This window comes from Panthera tigris, chromosome C1, assembly GCF_018350195.1.
Source record: "Panthera tigris isolate Pti1 chromosome C1, P.tigris_Pti1_mat1.1, whole genome shotgun sequence".
Lineage (NCBI taxonomy): Eukaryota > Metazoa > Chordata > Mammalia > Carnivora > Felidae > Panthera > Panthera tigris.
The window spans coordinates 107,630,066-107,649,112 of NC_056667.1; the positions used below are offsets into that span (position 1 = coordinate 107,630,066).

A 19,047-nucleotide genomic window follows, 5' to 3' on the forward strand; every position below is an offset into this window, starting at 1 on the left:
TCATAACCCACGTGGCTCCTTGGGACCTCTCCTCAGAGCAGCTATCACGTTAAACCCTGCCAGGAGCACAGCAGAGCCCATCTATTTTACTGACCACTAGTCTACACAAGGACCCATGGGAGACTGACAGGGCTCAGGAGGCCCAAACGAGACACCTGTCATCTCCAACACAACAGCCCTGGGAGCACACATTTCCTGAAGCCCACTGCAGGTTCCCTAAACAGATGCCTGCCTCTCCTCTGTCTCCCTGTCCCAAGTGAGTAAACTTTAAGATTACCCCTAGGGTTTTCTGTTCTTCAAATGAATGGGGGGGGGGGGGGGAGACAAATCCTCTAAAACACGTAAGATCAACTTTGCAACTTTCTACCCAAAATGATCAGACCCTCCTCTGCAGTGCATCATCTGCAAGTTTGTTCAAAATAGTCTGACGCACCTTCAGAGAGCTCAGGCTGAATAATAAACAGCTCAGGGGAAAAACACAAATATTTGAGATATGCTAGAAACAGCTAAGCAGTCTTCCCCTGAGCCAACTACACTCCTCTCTAGAGAACCCCACCCCCACCCTTAGAAAGCACCAGAAAGAACCAGAAGCTGCCCCTCACCCTCCAAGCACTTGCCCTTAAAACTGCCCGTGAGCCTGCTGAGGGGTCAGACAGGCATCCTGTCCTGACTGGGCAACACCCAGGTTAGTGACGACTAGGGTATCCAGCCATTAGCTGCCAGGTGGGGAGAAGGTGGCCCAATCAGTCAGAGTAATACTGTTTCCAAATGTGTACAGGAACAGGTGAAGAAGGGTGGATTTCCTTTTGAAGTAGGCCCCAATATTGATGTGGTTGGTGTTGCCACCCTTTCACCACCAACTGGCAGGCACACTCACAGAAACTCATGTGCCAGATATCAGCATATCCAAAATGCCATAAGAATATATTTCCTCTTATTACAGAAGCGATGGTGCCACCAGATGGAGCAAGGCACTGTACGCCGAGAGTGGGAAGGGCAGGATGCTCACCAACAAGTACCTAGCCCAAGTCTCAAGACCTCTCTCATGTCCTATAAATACTACATTTGCATAGCACTCAAGAAACAGATTCACAGAACAGCAACTGGTAGGCCTCATAACCATACCAACAAGAATGGTCTGACAAGATTTAACACAGAAGACATAAAAGGTTCTGGAAGTGCCTTGCCTTCATGCCTCCCACGAATGGCCCTGGTCCTGCTATTGGCCTCAATTCTCAGAGGCAGCAGGCTGATGGGACCATTGCTCATCACTAAACACTCAAGTCACCCGGCCCAGATCCAAACAAAACTTCCATAAGCAGAGAAACAGGCCTCCTGAACCTTGGCAGAGAGGCTGTAGAAGATTTTTTTTAATTATCCATGATGATGACGTTCATGTTTAGAGGAATTAGGTCCTTGCCTACCTGTCTCCACTTCCAAAAGAACCATAATTCAGCTGAAAGAGTATCAAATTAGGAATGTCACATACAAAAAAAGGCCGTTTCTCTGTTCCACAATTATGCTTGGGATATCAAATTATGCAATTTTATAACAAGTTCTACTCCTTAATTATTTTTACTGGAACTGCTGTTAAAATTACTATCTATGATAGTTTTGCTACTATTCATATGTCCAGATTCTTACCTACTAGGTAAGATCTACCTTTCATTATCATATTTGGTAGCTGATGCCCTGATGTGAAAAGATTTCCACACAGATGTATTCCATTATGCAAAGGTATTTGATAAAGTCTCCCAACTCACCTTCACAAAAGGGAAAAAAGACTTTAAAAAATTATAGGGGGTAAAGTGTTTATGAGCTGATGTAAATGGGGGCAAAATGCAACCCAACCTTCTTGCTCTTGAAAACACTATTTAATTCAGTGCTTGTGAAAACACTCACCCTGTGTGCACCATGTCTCAAGCAAGCCCAATGAAGCATCCGATGTAACTTCTACATTTGAATGACTCCACCCTTACACATAGGGGGTGTGTGTGTGTGTGTGTGTGTGTGTGTTCCCATTTTGATGTTTAGGGCTTTTTTAAAGCATACACTAAAATCTTATTTTCTCCTAATCTATTACACTAAACTGGGGAAATGGACTTTTCTGTTAATTGATCAGTTCAGCCTGGAACCTCATGGATATTATAAACCATCCACCATACAGATGGAATAACCAGCACAGAGTTAAAGTAGACACAAACTGTGTGCCTGGGGTACATGGTACACACACACACACACACACACACACACACACACACACACACACACACTCTCTCTCTCTCTCTCTCTCTCTCCCACACACACACACACACACACACACACACACACACACACTCTCTCTCTCTCCACACACACACACAGACACACGTGGGTTAAGTGCTAATGAAGCAATTTAAGGTACTTATCAGTAAGCACACTATGTTAATAGACATTAGGAATAAGGAACCTTCTGTTTACAATGATCCATGCAAAAATATTCCTAAACTTCTTATAAAATAAAATGTGAAAAAAGAAAATTATGGGGTACTTACTATAAAAAATAAGGTTACCAAAGGCTCAGGGGTCAGGTGTCCCAGTCAGGAAATGGGGCAGAAAGCCAAACCAGTGCCAGAGCCCTGACCTAGCTGCCAGAGACGTAAGAGCAGGGTCCCCTCCCCAACCAAAGCCCATACACTTGAAATGATGGGGTGAACAGGAGCACACCCACCCCCACCTGACAGACTGCTGAAAGGGAACAAAACCCTCACCCTCCCACCCCCTCTGTGAACAGACACACTCCCACTGATACAAGCTGGGCACATTTAAGCAAAAAAAAAAAAAAAAAAAAAAAATCCCCTTCATTTCTTATGTACAATATTCTGACTTTAAACACAAATTCCTTTCTAAATAAATCCTGGCAGGCAAATGCATTCTGATGCTGCCTGGGCCCTTGCTGTCCATACCTGCTTTGTGCTGAGAGCCCTCAGCTACAGATGGCAGACAAGGCTCACAGACCAGAGGCACCAGCCCCTCCCTCACACCTCCCCAGACCCATCTCCAGAAGTCTCCTCCAGATGGTGTCAGATGACAAGTCCCCTTCAGGTGGATGGGCCGAAACACAGCCACAGCCCTGCCTCTCTACAAGAAACAATTTCAAATCAAGTTTTGTTCCCTTTTAATAGTTCTTTTAAATATGTAACTTTCTTCATAACAGACAGCTGAAATCTTTGCCCTTCGTTGGTGGGGGGGTGGTAGAGGACAGCAATGCCTACATATGTTTTCCGTGGACTGAAACTTCTGGGGGCGGGAGGGACGAATGGTTTTCTAAGCTAAACAAAGGAGAAACCAATACCTCCTCCAAGTGTGACTGTTTCTCCTTCACACATCTTCCATCCCAGGAAAATAATTTAGTTCTACATAAGACTTTCCCAATAAAGACACAGAAAACCTCATCTCTACGTGTAGGAGACTTGTAATGAAAATTGAGATGGCAGAGAAAACTGCTTTGCTGATACACAGACAACCTCTTGCCCCTAACTGTACTGGCCATACAACTCTATACTTTCATGATCATCTCTAAGAATGTCCACACCACAATGTTTAGGCAAGCCTAAACGGCAAGAAAAGGGACGTCCAGAAAGCTGGCTGTGCCCCAGGCAGTGGTGGCCCACCCTGCACTTTCCCTGTCCCTGCGACTCTCTTCCCGTGCAGTCAGTGTGAAAGAAACAGATGGCTGAAAACTCAAAGTCCACGTTACCAACTGGCAACCCACATCAACCCCAAAGGCTGAAGAATCATCCAAGGGATTTCAGATACTCTATGAAGAAATTCACTTTAACACTTATAACTTGAAGACTCTGCATACATTACAACAGTGCATTAGTGATACAAGTTGTAAAATGCTTTTCCATTCCTTTGGGTTTTGCATATGATGGTTTTGCATCAGTCACTGCAGGTAGATTGAGCAAGCTTTGTTTTTTGTTTGTTTTTTTAAACATGCATTCAACTAGATATGATTCAGAATAGATTAATACTCCCTTTTTATCATTACAGTTAGCTAAAAAATTGCCAGGCAGCCCACAAAACAGGAATTGCTTTAAGACCAACCCACAGAGTCCGTTGGAAACTAATGGCGCTGGGACCTGCTGGGCCGGGCCAGAGTAGTGTTAGCTAAGTGTCGAGAGCATTAAGAAGAAAGTCCAGGTTGGAGGCGCGAGGCCTGCAGCACCAGCTGTGGAACCTCCATGATGTGACTGCACAGCTCCATCCTCAAACCTGGCAGGGGGAGAAAGACACACATGGTCACACGGAGCACCCCTGGCACCGCTGCTCCAAAAAGGAATTTCATTTAAGTCAAGGAGGACAAAACCCACTAGGACCAGAAAGGGCAGCAGTGGGAAAGGCCACTGCTCCTGGTTGCCGCACACCTTAGAGAGACTCCTGGTCACAACCAGAATCCTAGTTCCTGTAGGAGGCAGTAGGAGATTAGAGCACAGACTAAGAAAGGAACAAGTATATAGTGTACACAGCAAGTACTCAATGGTTTCCTTTCCTCTACTTTCTAAGAGTCCAAATAAGAACAAATCTTTAAATGCCACACTGCCCTTGGATTAAGAGGGGCATTTAAGCATTTTTCTTGTTAGTGCTTAAAATATAGATTTGCCATTCTGTACTGGAAAAAAAGCCAACCCAGGTTTCACTAGTCACTTACATTTGCAGGGTGATCACCACTGAGGGGGCACGTAGCTGTAGGTGGGCGTTCCTGGGGCCCGATACGTGGGCACAGTGACTGGGTGGGGGGCAACAGGAGTTGGGGAGTGGGCGGTCAGCAGGGTACCTGGAAGAAAGAGCAGCTGTCTCAATGGCAGGCAGCACTACCCACATGAGGCTAGCCTATGTCACCATGCAGCTCCATGCTGCCTGAAAAGAGAGCTCTGGCTTGGCCTGCTTTAACAGGAAGAGGGGTGGTGACCTAGACTGCTGTCAGAATTCAGATCATACACAACTCAAAGTTGTATAAACACAGCAAGCTCATATGATAATGTCTGTAGAAGGCTCTGTGCCTTCCCTTCATATAAGCATACTCAATGATTTTTGCAGATCAGATGATAATCAACAAATTAATCATTATTTACCCTTAAAAAGGAAGATATTCAGGTGCCTGGGTAGGTTAGTCAGTTAAGCACTGGACTTCAGCTCAGGATCTCACAGTTCATGAGTTTGAGCCCTGCATTGGGTTCCCCAGGGACAGTGCAGAGCCTGCTTGAGATTCTCTCTCTCTCCCTCTCTGTCCCTCCAAACACCCCTCCCCAAATAAATAAGCTTTTACAATGAAAAAATTTTTAAAAAGGAAGGAAATTTGTCCATGCTACCATGGATGAATATACAGGATGTCATGCTAAGTGAAATAAGCCAGTCACAGAAAGACACACCCAATAGGATTCCACTTACATAAGGTATCTCAAGTAGTCAAACTGATAGAAAGTAGAATGGTGGTGGCCAGGGGCTGGGGAGTGGGAGGGTGGGGCAGGGGAAAAAGAGAGCTGTTATTTAATGAGCACAGATCTTCAGTTTTGCAAGGTGAAAGAGATCTGTTTTACAACAAAGTGAAAATACTTAACACTACTCAACTATACAGTTAAAAATGGTTAAGATAGTAAAAATTAAAGAGAGGGAAGGAGGGAGATTCTAAACTACATGACCTTGTAAGTACATGAAGATAAATGTATTTTCCCTATATCTGCAGAAAACTCAGCAACTCTGAGTCCATCTGTAAATCAGCATAACCTCCAACCTAATGGCCTCACCCTGCTTTTCTTCACTTCCCATCTTCCTGCCCACAACCAACCCAGGGCCTGCCATCTCTCCCTTCACGTGCCTCAAACATGCAGTTTCTGTCTGTGCCTTCACAGAAAAGTATGGGAAAACCAAATACAAGGGAGACTCTGAGAAGAAACACACATGGTATCCTAACACACCTTTCTCTCTGGCACAATCTCCCTATATTGGAGTTAAAGGGGGAAAAAAAAAGAGAGGGAGGGAACAATATTAAAACACACACACACAGCCATGGGCAAGCAATGACATCTTCCGTATTTGGCTGCGTGCCACAGACAACCCATATGACCACTGGGGGCTCACAGGGAGATGTGCACATCCTAGCCAGGAGTCTCATCTCTCTGTGATGTATTTTCCTGAACAAGGGAAAGGGAAGCCTTGGGAAATAAAGGTGACCAATGCCAAAGATTTTCTATAAGAGGCTGTTATGTCCATGAACACAAAGCCAGCTTTCCTAGATTCATGCAAACACCAACATTCACACAACTTGCCCTGCAGCCTACACTAAAGGGGAGTTATCAGGAAGGCCAGCCCACCCAGATACAAAGTGATCACCTTCTGCCCAAGCTTGGTATGTTCACTGGCATGCCCCTCAGCCCTACTGCTAAGGGCTCAGCTCACCTGTCTAATACATTGATCACTATCCACTCATGCCCTATGGGGAAGGTACTTGGTTCTTGGCTGGTCACACCTGTCCTCTCAACCAAAAGAAGAAGGGGAAGAAATAAAAGGAAGGGAAAGAAGGATCATATGCTGTTCCTTTCCCAAAGAGTATGTCCTTCCACACAACTCAAGCCATTGAAAAATCAAACCAAGGGTCAGAGAATTAGTGAGCTCTCCCTTCTCCTGGCTCTCATAAAACAGGCAACCCAGGGTCAAGGACTCACCTGCTGACATGGCCATAGTGGTCCCAGCCACCATGCCCATGGTGACGCCATTGCCTCTAGGTGGAGGGATGGGAGCAGGGTACACTGTTGCTGGCATGCCGTTGGGCTGCACCACCGTGGTGTGGTGGATGACATGAGGGGGTGCTGCATACAGGGGCTGTGTGTAGTACGTGCCCTGCTGCAGGGAGGAAGAGAGACAAATACCACAGGGCTCCACACTTCATGGGTCAGAGTCCAGAGAGAACCAACCCTTCCCACACACACAATGCCCAAGAGCACTTAATTAAGGGACCCATAGCACACCCAGGCCTACCTGTGCATAGGGGCTCTGCTGGGGGTAGGCACTTCGCACAGGGTACACAGCAGTCTGGTAGGGGTTGGGGGAGGAGGAGTATGGTGGCACTGCCCCGCTGGTGGGGGAACAGGACACTTTGTAAGGTGTGCCAGGAGTGTAACCTGAAACAAAGAAGCCAGTGGCCAGTGAAAACCCAAGAGATTTCCTCTAAGATCAGGATCAAGACAAGGATGTCCCCTCCCCTCTTACCACTTTTATTCAACACATTAATAGAAGTACTAGCGACAGCAACCAGGTAAGAAATAAAAGGCATCCCTACTGGTAAGGAAAAAGTAAAACTATCACTATTTGCAGCTGACATGACACTATATACAAAAACTAAAGACTCCACCAAAACTGTTAGAATAGATGAATTCATTGGGGTGCCTGGGTGGCTCAGTCGGTTGAGCATCCATCCAGCTCTTGATTTCAGCTCAGGTCATGATCCCAGGGTCAAGGGATTAAGCCCGGCTGTGGGCTCCGCACTGAGCATGGAGCCTGCTTGGAATATTCTCCCTCTTTCTCACTTTCTCTACCCTCCTCCCTCCCTCTCTGTGTCCCTCTCCCCAGCTCACGCTCTCTAAAATAAAGTAAAAAAAAAAAAATTATAACGAATTAATGAATTCAGTAAAATTGCAGGACATAAAATACACAGAAACCTGTTGCATTTATATACACTGATAACAAAGTAGCAGAAAGAGAAATTCAGAAAACCATCCCATTTACAACACCAGCACCAAAAACAGTAAAATATCCAGAAATAAATGTAACCAAAAGGGTAAAAGACCGTATACTCTGAGAACTGTAGGACAAACTGATGAAAAAAAACTGATGACAACACAAATAAATGGAAAGAGACACCACACTCATGTACTGGAAGAATCAGTATCATTAAAATGTCCATACTACTGACAGCAATCTACAAATTCAATGCAATCCCCATCAAAATACCAACAGCATTTTTCACATAACTAGAACAAACAATTCTAAAATTTGTGTATGGAACCACAAAAGACCCCCAAACAGCCACAGCAATCTTGAGAAAGAAGAACAAAGCTGGAGGTATCACAATCCTAGATTTCAAGATATACTACACAAAGCTGTAACCAAAATGGTGTGATACTGGCACAAAAACAGACACACAGATCAATGGAACAGGATAAAGAGCCCAGAAATAAACCTACATTTATATGGCCAATTAATCTACAACAAAGGAGGCAAGAATATACAGTGGGAAAAAGACAGTCTTTTCAACAAATGGTGTTGGGAAAATTGGGCAGCTACGTGCAAAAGAATGAAATTGGACCACTTTCGTAAACTAGCCACAAAAATAAACTCAAAATGGATTAAAGACCTAAATGTGAGACCTGAAACCTTAAAACTCCTAAAAGAAAACAGGCAATAATCTCTTGGACATTAGCCTTAGCAGCATACTTATGGATCTCTTAGGCAAGGGAAACAAAAGCAAAAATAAATTAGGACTACATCAAACTAAAAAGCTTCTGCAAAGCAAAGGAAACAATCAACAAAACAAAAGACAACCAAACTACTGAAGGAGAGGAGATCTGCAAATAAATCTGATAAGGAGTTAATATCCAAAATACACAAAGAACGCCAAAATAAAAGCACCCAACTGAACAGTGGGCAGAAGACCTGAATAGATAGTTTCCCAAAGAAGAGATCAAATGGCTAACAGACACATGAAAAGATGCTTAACATCATTCACATCAGGGAAATGCAATCAAAACCACTTTGTGAAATGAGATATCACTTCACACCAATCAGAATGGCTACTAACAAAAAGACAAGAAACAGTAAGAGCTGGTGAGGAGGTGGAGCAAAGGGAACACTGGTACACCTTGGTGGGAATGTAAATTGGTGCTGCCAGTACAGAAAACAGTATGGAGGTTCTTCAAAAAATTAAAAACACAAATACCATGTGATCTAATAATTCCCCTACTAGGTATTTACCCAAAGAAAATGAAAACACTAGTTTGGAAAGATACATACACTCCTATTTTTATTGTAGCATTATATACAATACCAACATACGGAAGCAACCCAAGTACCCAAAGACAGAACAGATAAAGATGTCATGTATATGTATGTACACATACAGCCACACACACACACACACACACACACTCTCTCTCTCACACACACACACACACACACACACACACACACACACACACACACACACAGTGGAATATTACTCAACTACAAAAAAAAAGAATGAGATGTCATTTCCAGTAACACAAATGGACCTAGAGAGCATTATGTTAAGTGAAGTAAGTTAGAGAAAGGCAAATACCATAAGATCCATGTGATTTCACTTATATGTGCAATCTAAAAAACAAAACAAAACAAAAACCAGAAACAGACTCATAAATAGAGAACAAAGTGGTGGTTGCTGGGCTGGGCTGGGCAGGCAATGGTAATAGGTTGAAAAGGTGAGGAGGATTCAGAAGTACTAACTTCCAGTTATAAAATAAGTAAGTCATGGAGAGGAATAAAAAGTACAGCTCAAAGAATACAGTCAGTAACATTGTAATAATACTGTACGATGAGAGATGATGAATACACTTATTGTGCTGTATAGCACACAGACAGAACTGGATCACTATGTCATACACCTGAAACTAACATAAAATTTAAAAAGAAAAGAAAAAAAGGCTTTAATTCAAACCCACTTTTGGCCTGGCACAGGGAGGAACCAAGCAGTGTTCTAGCCCTGACCGCAGTCAAGATGTGACACCACTATGGACCAGTCCATCCTCCACAAAGATCTGACCTCATTTCCAGACCTGATACATGTATGTGTGTGTGGGGTAGGAGCACGGGGCCTTTGGGGGAGAAGGAAAAAACCAAGGAGAAAGTTCTACTGATAGTATACTCAACACAGGAACAGAAAAGATATACCTGTTCTGTAGGAATACAAATGGGTACACGTCTAGAGCACAATCTAGCATTAAAAGTATGTCTGTCTTTATATCCCGTAAGTCCACCAAAAAAAAGCATAGATTGGAACAGACTCAACTGTAAAAATGCTCATCACAGTGTTTATCACAGCAAAATAAAGTTGGGGGGGGGGGGAGGAATTATCAAGCACCAGGGCTATGGTAAAAAGATTTGACTTAAGACAGTAAGGGGGCACCTGGGTGGCTCAGTTGGGTAGGCGTCCAACTTGGGCACTTGGGCTCAGGTCATGATCTCAGTTCATGAATTCAAGCCCCATGTCGGGCTCTGTGTTGACAGCTCAGAGCCTGGAGCCTGCTTCAGATTCTGTGTCTCCCTCTCTCTCTTTGTCCCTCATGTTCTGTCTCTCTGTCTCTCAAGACAGAATCAACATTAAAAAAAATTTTTTTTAAATAAAAAAGTTTTTTTTAAATAAACTTTAAAAAGTTGAAAAATTTTAATTACATTATTGGACTGTGGTTAGAAGTGTACATATATTTTGTCATTAATTTAAGAGAGAGGAGCGTGTGGGTGGCTCAGTCGGTTAAGGGTCTGACTCTTGATTTTGGCTCAGATCGTAATCTCACTGTTTATTAGACAGAGCCCCACATCAGACTCTGCGCTAACAGTGCAGAGCCTACTTGGGATTCTCTCTCCCTCTCTCTCTGATCCTCCCTGTTCACTCTCTCTCAAAATAAATAAATAAACTTAAAAAAAAAAGTTTAAGAGACAGAAAGAAAATGAATGACTCCCAGGAAGTACACCAGCTCTAAATGATGCTTTTCTCAAGTCACATGAAAGAAATACCCCTTTGACAAGGACCGAGTCAGTCTTAGAAGTTCTTCTAACTGTCATGTACTTTGTGTGCCTAGGTTCACTCCACAGAATGCCTTTCATGGCGTTCATTATGAAGATGCTGATAAAGATGATACTGTCCAAAAGGTCACCCAGTCCCAAGTAGTAGAGCAGGTACAAACCCAGACCTGACTGTGAGTCCTGACTCCTTTGTCCAAACCAGGCAACTCCCAAGCTCAACTACTTTGTTTTCACTCTGAAGAGTGAAAAGACCCTTCCAGGTTTCCCTAAATTATTCTGAAATTCGTTTTAACTGCGAGGTTAACTGTAAGTGGCAACAACGAATAGCCACTCTCCTCAGGTACAGTGCTTCCATCAACATGACTGGTCACAAGTGTGCCCACCATGCACCTCACTGATCCTAATACAATAAACTAATTCAGAAAAAGAAGAGGCTATTTGAGGAAGTGAAAACACACAAGCAACAAATTCATGACCTGGATGAAAAATTGGAGAAAAGAGAGCCTCTAAAAAACATCACTATTCCTAACAAGTAAGTTCAAGACCATTTTGTCACTGTTCAAACTGCAAAAAGAGCTTGGAGTTTTGGACTGCATACAAGGTGGAAGCTACCAACCTGAGCGAGCTTCCAGGAATACAGTATAAATCCAAAACAATGAAGACCCAGGCATACAGCCCTCCACAGAGAGGTTCTCTGATTCAGAATCACTCTTTTGGTCAACTACATGCACTGAAAGAAGGTGAAGTCCTTCACTCGCAGCCAATGAACGGTCAACCTACAATGCCTTTCCTTTCTTCTTCTAATGGAGGCCAGAGGCCTACTGTTGCAGAAATCCCTCCAGCTGGCCCTAGGTTTCTTAAGGTGGCTTTTGTAACACCTGCCTCATATGTATGCTTTGTTGAAGATGGTGAGATGACTCCGAAAAGCTACTATGTGTATGCACCTGTGAGATTATGATTGAATGGTACATTTCATGTGAAAACAAAACTAAAATAAAACTGCAAACAAATATGTATATATTTTTGAGAGAGAGAGCACAAGTGGGGGAATGGCAGAGAAAGAGGAAGAATCCCAAGCAGGATCTGCGCTATCAGTGCAGAGCCCAATGTGGGGCTCAAATTCACGAACTGTGAGATCATTACCTGAGCTGAAATCAAGAGTCAGATGCTTAACCAACTGAACCAGCCAGGTGGGTATCCCAGAGCTGCAAACAAATATTAACAACATGCACACTGGAGTAAATGGGGTCAAGTGTAATTGATGTCCACAACTTACTTTGAAACACGTCAAAAAGTAAGATGGACTGAAGGATAGACAGAGGGATACATATGTGATACAAGTAAAATGTAAATTTTAAATGTTGATTGTAGGGGCACCTGGCTGGCTCAGTCAGTGGAGCATGTGCCACTTGATCTCAGGGTCTTGAGTTTGAGCCCTACATGAGGTACAGAGATTAAACAAATAAAACTTAAACAGAAATAAAAGTTGATTTTAAAAGGTTTTATTGTGGAATTTTGGCAGTCCACAAGAGATTCAATGTGAATTTGTTTTCAGTTTCTCTGTATACTGGAAATTTTTCACAATAAATGTTGGAAAAATAGTCACCCACTATTTCTACTAATGACAGCAATGGTTTTTAATGTATGTTATCTTACTGCATATTCTTGTAACTATGAGCTATGTCCTAACACTAACCAGAAAATTTTGTGTTTTTATAAACGCACCTTTTATCCAACACTCAAGACAAATCAGTTTCAAGGAATAAAAACCCTGTCTCCCAGTCACGTTAAAAACTGAGTGTGTGCTAGGCTAGGCACCTTCTTTTCGCTGCTGTTGTTTTATACAGCACTAGACCCACCATGTCACACAGGAGACCCTCAACAGGAAACTTAAAATACACACACACCTCTATCACATGGCATCCAAAACTGACATGGCCTCCTAAAATAATTGTTAGACTTGTCAACCATTCACAATACAAAACCAAATACCTTCACTGCTCAGTCTTTTAAAAATATTAATAGCTTTCCAGATTCTCCTTTCCTAAAAAGACCATCCATAGCAATGCAACCCAGACAACAAAATGATTAGAGCGCTTCTCCTTTCACTCTCATCAAACAAGTGAGTCACCACTGGCTGACTTCCTCTTAGGGAAACACTCATGTATAGGGCCACTGTTCTGAGACTGCAAATTGTGAGGTGCCAAAAACTTTTTGTAGTAGAATAGATCATTTCTTCTAAAAGTACTATATACCACACAAGATTTTATATAGTAAGTTTCTGAGCATAAAAGATGTTTATTTAGAAAATTCAGAACAATAGGGGTGCCTGGCTGGCTCAGTCAGAAGAGCATGTGACTTTTGACCTCAGGGTTGAGTTCAAGCCCCATGGTTTGTGTAGAGATTACATAAATACTTAGAAAACAAATCTTTAAAAAAATATTTAAAAAGAAAATTCAGATCATAAAATGTATGTGAGGAGGAAAGACCTGCACCAAAACACAGCACCATGAAATTTCAAAACACTGGAGACAAAAAAAAAAAAAAAAAAAAAATTACAGAATACCAAAGAGAAACACAGGTTATATTAGAGTCAATCAAGCATCAGCAAGGTATCAAAATTCTCAGCAGCAACAACAAAAGCTAGAAAACAATTAAGCAATATTCTCAAAATTCTGGGAGGAAATAATTGTGAGCCCAGAATTCTATAAGCCAACTACTGAAGTGAGTGCAGAACAAAATGTCCTCAGATATGAAAAATCTCAAAACTGTGACTCTCCCAATCTCTACTGGAAGACTACTAAAAGGGATCCTCCACTAAAACTGAAGAGTAAACTAAGACACGGAATCAAGCAGAAGGAAAGGGCACAAGCAACTCAAGATGATGGAGAAGAATAACCCCCAGGATAAGGCCTCAACTAGGATACCAGGTCCAGGGAGGTCAGAGCAGTTGAAGAAAATAACCACTCACCACAGGATGCTCAAGTGGTCACATACCAGGAGTGGGAAGGAGAATGAGGTTATCTGTAAACTATGTGCATGTTAAACCTTTAATTTAAACAAGACAGAAACAGATCCCATGACTCCACAACCCAGTAACACTGTAAGGCTTTTCTCTCCTGTGTGGCTGCCATAAATGAAGTTTATTTTTTAAACAAACCTGGGGTCTTACTTCACAGACATAATTCAAATCTTCCCCAATTTATCCTCCATCCAGCCCTGCAGGGCAAAGCAACCAAGGAAACTATTTCATCACTCCTAGCAACATTTTTTCCTCCCTTTAAAATGTGTGCTGGTGGGGTGCTTGGGTGGCTGGCTCAGTCAGTTAAGCATCTGACTCTTGTTCTGCTCAGGTCATGATCTTGCAGTTCGTGACACAGGGTTCCAGCCCTGTGTCAGGCTCTGTGCTGGCAGTGCGGAGCTTGCTTGGGATTCTCACTCGCTCTCTCTTTCTGCTCCTCCCAACTCATGTGCACACCTCTCTCTCAAAATTAAATAAACGTTTTTTAGAAAGTAAAAAAAAATGTATGCTGGTGGGTGGGGAGATGGGTTACACGCATGATGGGTAATAAAGAGAACACTTGTTGGGTTGAGCACTGAGTATCGTATCTAAGTGATGAATCTCTAAATACTACACCTGAAACTAATATTATACTGTATGTTAACTTACTGAAATTTAAATAAAAACTTAGAAAATAAATAAATATCCCCCCAAAATATGTGCTAATGTAGTGTTTGAATCACTTCTTAAATAGAGTTTACTACAAAGAACTGAATGTTTTCTTGGTGACTTTACATGATAATTATAAATATTAATTTCAGATACTCATGACTAAACGGGGAAGTGTGAATGTGCATCCTCAGGGCAACGGGAGCCTGACTGTGCATGCTGCTTGCCAGAATCCTCAAATAGCACAGCTGAGGGAACATGTGAATTCATTATACAAATGCCAATAATGAGAAAGAATGAAATCTTGTCATTTGCAACAACATGGATGGAATTGGAGGGTATTATGCTAAGTGAAACAAGTCAGTCAGAGAAAGACAAATATGTATTCTCACTCATATGTGGAATTTGAGAAACTTAACAGAAGACCATAGCGGAAGGGAATGGGGAAAAAAAAATAGTTTCAAACAGAGAGGGAGGGAGGCAAACCAAGTCTCTTAAATACAGAGAACAAACTGAGGGTTGAGCAGTGGGGGTGATGGGCAATGAGGAGGGCACTTGGGATAAGCACGGGGTGTTGTATGTAAGCAATGAATCATGGAAATCTACTCCCAAAGCCAAGAGCACACTGTATACACACTGTATGTTAGCTAACTTGAATAAATTATATTAAAAAGAAAAACATTATACAAATGCTAAAAATGAAATAAAATAACTTTCCCAGGAGTGATACAGTCTGGATTTGAGCCACATCTAGCTAACTCCACAGCCCAAACTCTTTCCAATGTATTCCTCTGATTCTAAGAAAGGACAGCCCACTCTGGCTGCATGGGTACTCAGCCTGCTACACTTGTCCATGAGGATGAAATGAATGATGCCTCCACCTACAGGCTCTGAGTAATGGAATCTTTCAGCAAAAGATATGACATATCATTACAAAGTTCTCTAAACCCTCATCATGTCACACTTAGAAGAACTAAGAAATAAGCAATATTAGGACTACTAACTCTCTGAAAGCCAATCTCCACAAACACACCACCTGTACTACGTTAGTTTTATCTACAAACCTGGTGTGAAGAGAACCAGAAGGCAGACTGAGAAAACAACAGAAATGGAGACAAACTTCTTTTTAACTTTTTTATAAGGACAACTCTGGCTTGCTCATCAGGTGAAATGAAAGGCCCACGGAAAAGGAAAATTTTTATTTTTATTTTTTACATTTATTTATTTTTGAGAGACAGAGCACAAGTGGGGGAGGGGCAGAAAGAAGGAGACACTGAATCTGAAGCAGGCTCCAGGCTCCGAGCTGTCAGCACAGAGCAAAGCAGGGCTCGAACCCACAAACCGTGAGATCATGACCTGAGGCGAGGTCAGACGCTCAACCAAGTCACCCAGGCACCTCAAAAAGGCAAATTTTTAAATTCACAGTATGAAAACATTGAGTAGATCCTAGAAAAAGATGGGAGCAAAGCCGTGGCCCAGACTCAGGTAAGGTGGCTAAAAGCACTGCGAGACACTGGAAGGACCTTCAAAGTGCCTTTTATTTTCTCATTTGCAAGTTTCATATACATCTTTATCCTGGTTTCTTCCCAGCTTATTTTTTATTCTCAGCTTACTCTGTCATTCACAAATTTCATATACATCTTTATTCCCAGCTTTTCCTAAAAATCAGAGGGTCTGACAATACTGCGCCAGCAGTCTGGCAGCTGACAACTCTGGCATCTATCAGCAAATGCTCCTCTGAATGAGGCAGCCACCGTTCCCAACAATGCCATTACTCCCACCTGCCTAACCCAGCCTTGTGGTTACAACAACCTGAGAGCAGTCATGGCAAAGTAGCAAGAAAGGACCTATCTCCCATGGGAGAAGATGGAGGACACTCAGGGGCTCCCACAGGAGAAGATGGAGGACACCCAGAGGCACCCACGGGAGAAGATGGAGGACACCCAGTAGCACCCAAGGAGGAAGCTGACCAGATCTACAAACACCAAGCTTCCTCTTGGGGAGCTATACACGCTGGGCAAGGAGAACAGCTTTGCCAGCCTCAAACAAATCTGAAGGTTTTTTGGTAAAAGAATAAAAGAGTTGGAAGCTTTTAGTATGCTTTTACATTAACTTGTACTCCAAGAAAACATGAGTAGAAGTGAGCTGCTCTAAAAAATTCTAGAATGTGACATTTTAGAGTGATCTGCAGCATGATCATACATGGTAACAAACAACTGATTCCTTTTTCCTTTTTTAAAAACATTTTATTTTTAAGTAATCTTTACACTCAATGTGGGGCTCAAACTCGCATGCTCCACTGACTGAGCCAGCCATGTGCCCCACAAGCAACTAATTCTTATGCATGAACTTCAATCCATTTTTACCACCATATGCAAAAACTAAACCAAAATGGGCCACAGACTTAAATGTAAAACCTAAAACTATGAAACTTCTAGAAGAAAATAGAACATCTTTGTGATCTGGGTTAGGCAAACATTTCTTAGAAATGATACCAAACATATGACCCATAAATGAACAAAATGATAACCTGAAAGTGATTAAATTTATTTAGTCATTTATTTATTTATTTATTTATTTATTTATTTATTTATTGTTTATTTATTTTTGAGACAGAGACAGAGCATGAACGGGGGAGGGTCAGAGAGAGAGGGAGACACAGAATCTGAAGCAGGCTCCAGGCTCTGAGCTGTCAGCACAGAGCCCGACCCGGGGCTCGAACTCACGACTGTGAGATCATGACCTGAGCCAAATTGGACGCTTAACCGACTGAGCCACCCAGGTGCCCCGAAAGTGATTAAATTTAAAAGCTCTTGCTCTTGGGGTGCTTGACTGGCTCAGCTGTGGAACATGTGACTCTTGATCTCAAGGTTCTGAGTTCAAGTCCCACATTGGGTGTGGAGGTTATGTAAAAATAAAATCTTTAAAGAAAAACATAAATTAATAAAAACTCTTGCTCTTTTAAAGACAATGTTAAGAGAATGAAAAAAGCTACAGACCAGAAGAAAATATTTGCAAATCATGTATCTGAAGAACTCTCAAACTCAACACGAAAACAAACTCAAAACTGATATACAGTGAAAGATGTACACACTCAACCAAAGACATTACAAATGGCAAATAACATAAAAAAAAGGTCAAAATTATTAGTCGTTAGGTAAGTTCAAATTAAAACTGGAATGAAAAATTACCACACACCCACTAGAATGGCTAAAATTAAGAAGAATGGCTACATCAAGTATTGGGAAGAACTGGACCTCTCACACACTGCTGATGGGGAACATAAAATGCTACAACCATTTTGGAAGACAGTCTGGCAATTTTTTACAAAGTTAAATATACACCTGCTTTAAGAACCAGCCACTCCCCTCTGTATTTACTCAAGAGAAACGAAAGCATATATCCATACAGACTTGTACACAAATCTTCATAGCAGTTTCATTGATAACAGCCCCAAACTGCAAATAATCCATACGTTCACCAACTGGGGAACGGGTAAGCAAACTGTTATTTTCATACAAGGGAACCTCACAATAACAAGGAATGAATTACTGATAAAGACTACATGGAGGCGCCCTAGTGGCTCAGTCGGTTAAGTGTCCAACTTCGGCTCAGGTCATGATCTCATGGTTCATGGGTTTGAGCACTGCATTGGGCACTGTGCTGACAGCTCAGAGCCTGGAGCCTGCTTTGGATTCTGTGACTCCCTCTCTCTCTTCCCCTCCCCTGATCAAGTTCTGTCCCTCTCAAAAATAAAATAAACATTACAAAATTTTAAAAATTAAAAAAAGACTACAATACGGATGTTAATTACAGAAGAAGCCAGTCCACCCCCCCCCCTGAAAAAGTACATTCCATATGATTCATTTATACACAAATTTTAAAATACAATCTATAGGGGCGCCTGGGTGGCTCAGTCAGTTAAGCGTCCGACTTCGGCTCAGGTCATGATCTCGCAGTTCGTGAGTTCAAGCCCCGCATCAGGCTCTGTGCTGATGGCTCAAAGCCTGGAGCCTGTTTCGGATTCTGTGTCTCCCTCTCTCTCTGACCCTCCCCCGCTCATGCTCTGTCTCTCTCTGTCTCAAAAATAAATAAACGTTAAAAAAATTAAAAAAAAAAATACAATCTATAGTGAGAGAAAACAGATCAGTGATCTCCTGGATGAGTGGTGCCATTTAGCTGTTAGAGAATTCAGTGAGTAATAATATAATACTACTGATCCCAGAAAAGGGATTTCTTTTACAGACCCCAAAAGATAGGCAACAAGGTAGCAGGTACTCTGTGCCAGGCAGGAGAAAAAGGGTAATTAAAAGCTCCCAAAAACACAAAACAAAAACTATTTTGGAAAAAACAAGTCAATGTGGCAAAAAACTAGTCTCATCTGGGAAACCTTCATCTGGGAACATTACTCTGGCGTATGCAGGCAGGGAACATGAACCACAGGAGAAAGCTTGGGAGCAGAAGACCAAGCCACAGAGGTCGACAGCCTATGAGCTACAAGCTGAACAGATACAGTTAGAGTAGGGACAGGAAAGGAGAAAGGGTGGGCACCTGGGTGGATC

General features: G+C 42.2%; 1 protein-coding gene across 3 annotated transcripts in view; it reads right to left on the reverse strand.

Moving 5' to 3' along the window:
* Positions 1-3,140: 3,140 nt before the first annotated feature.
* Positions 3,141-19,047, reverse strand: part of FAM168B (family with sequence similarity 168 member B) — a 32,193-nt gene continuing 16,286 nt past the window's right edge. For 2 of the 3 annotated variants that reach the window (XM_042994148.1, XM_042994149.1), the window contains exons 4-7: positions 7,021-7,163; positions 6,708-6,885; positions 4,694-4,819; positions 3,141-4,257 (exon numbers count right to left, since the gene is read on the reverse strand). In XM_042994148.1, coding sequence (XP_042850082.1) covers positions 4,707-4,819; positions 6,708-6,885; positions 7,021-7,163 — 434 coding nt within the window. In that variant the 3' untranslated portion in view covers positions 3,141-4,257; positions 4,694-4,706. The remainder of the gene's footprint in view (positions 4,258-4,693; positions 4,820-6,707; positions 6,886-7,020; positions 7,164-19,047) is intronic. The other variant, XM_042994150.1, reaches the window with a different exon arrangement.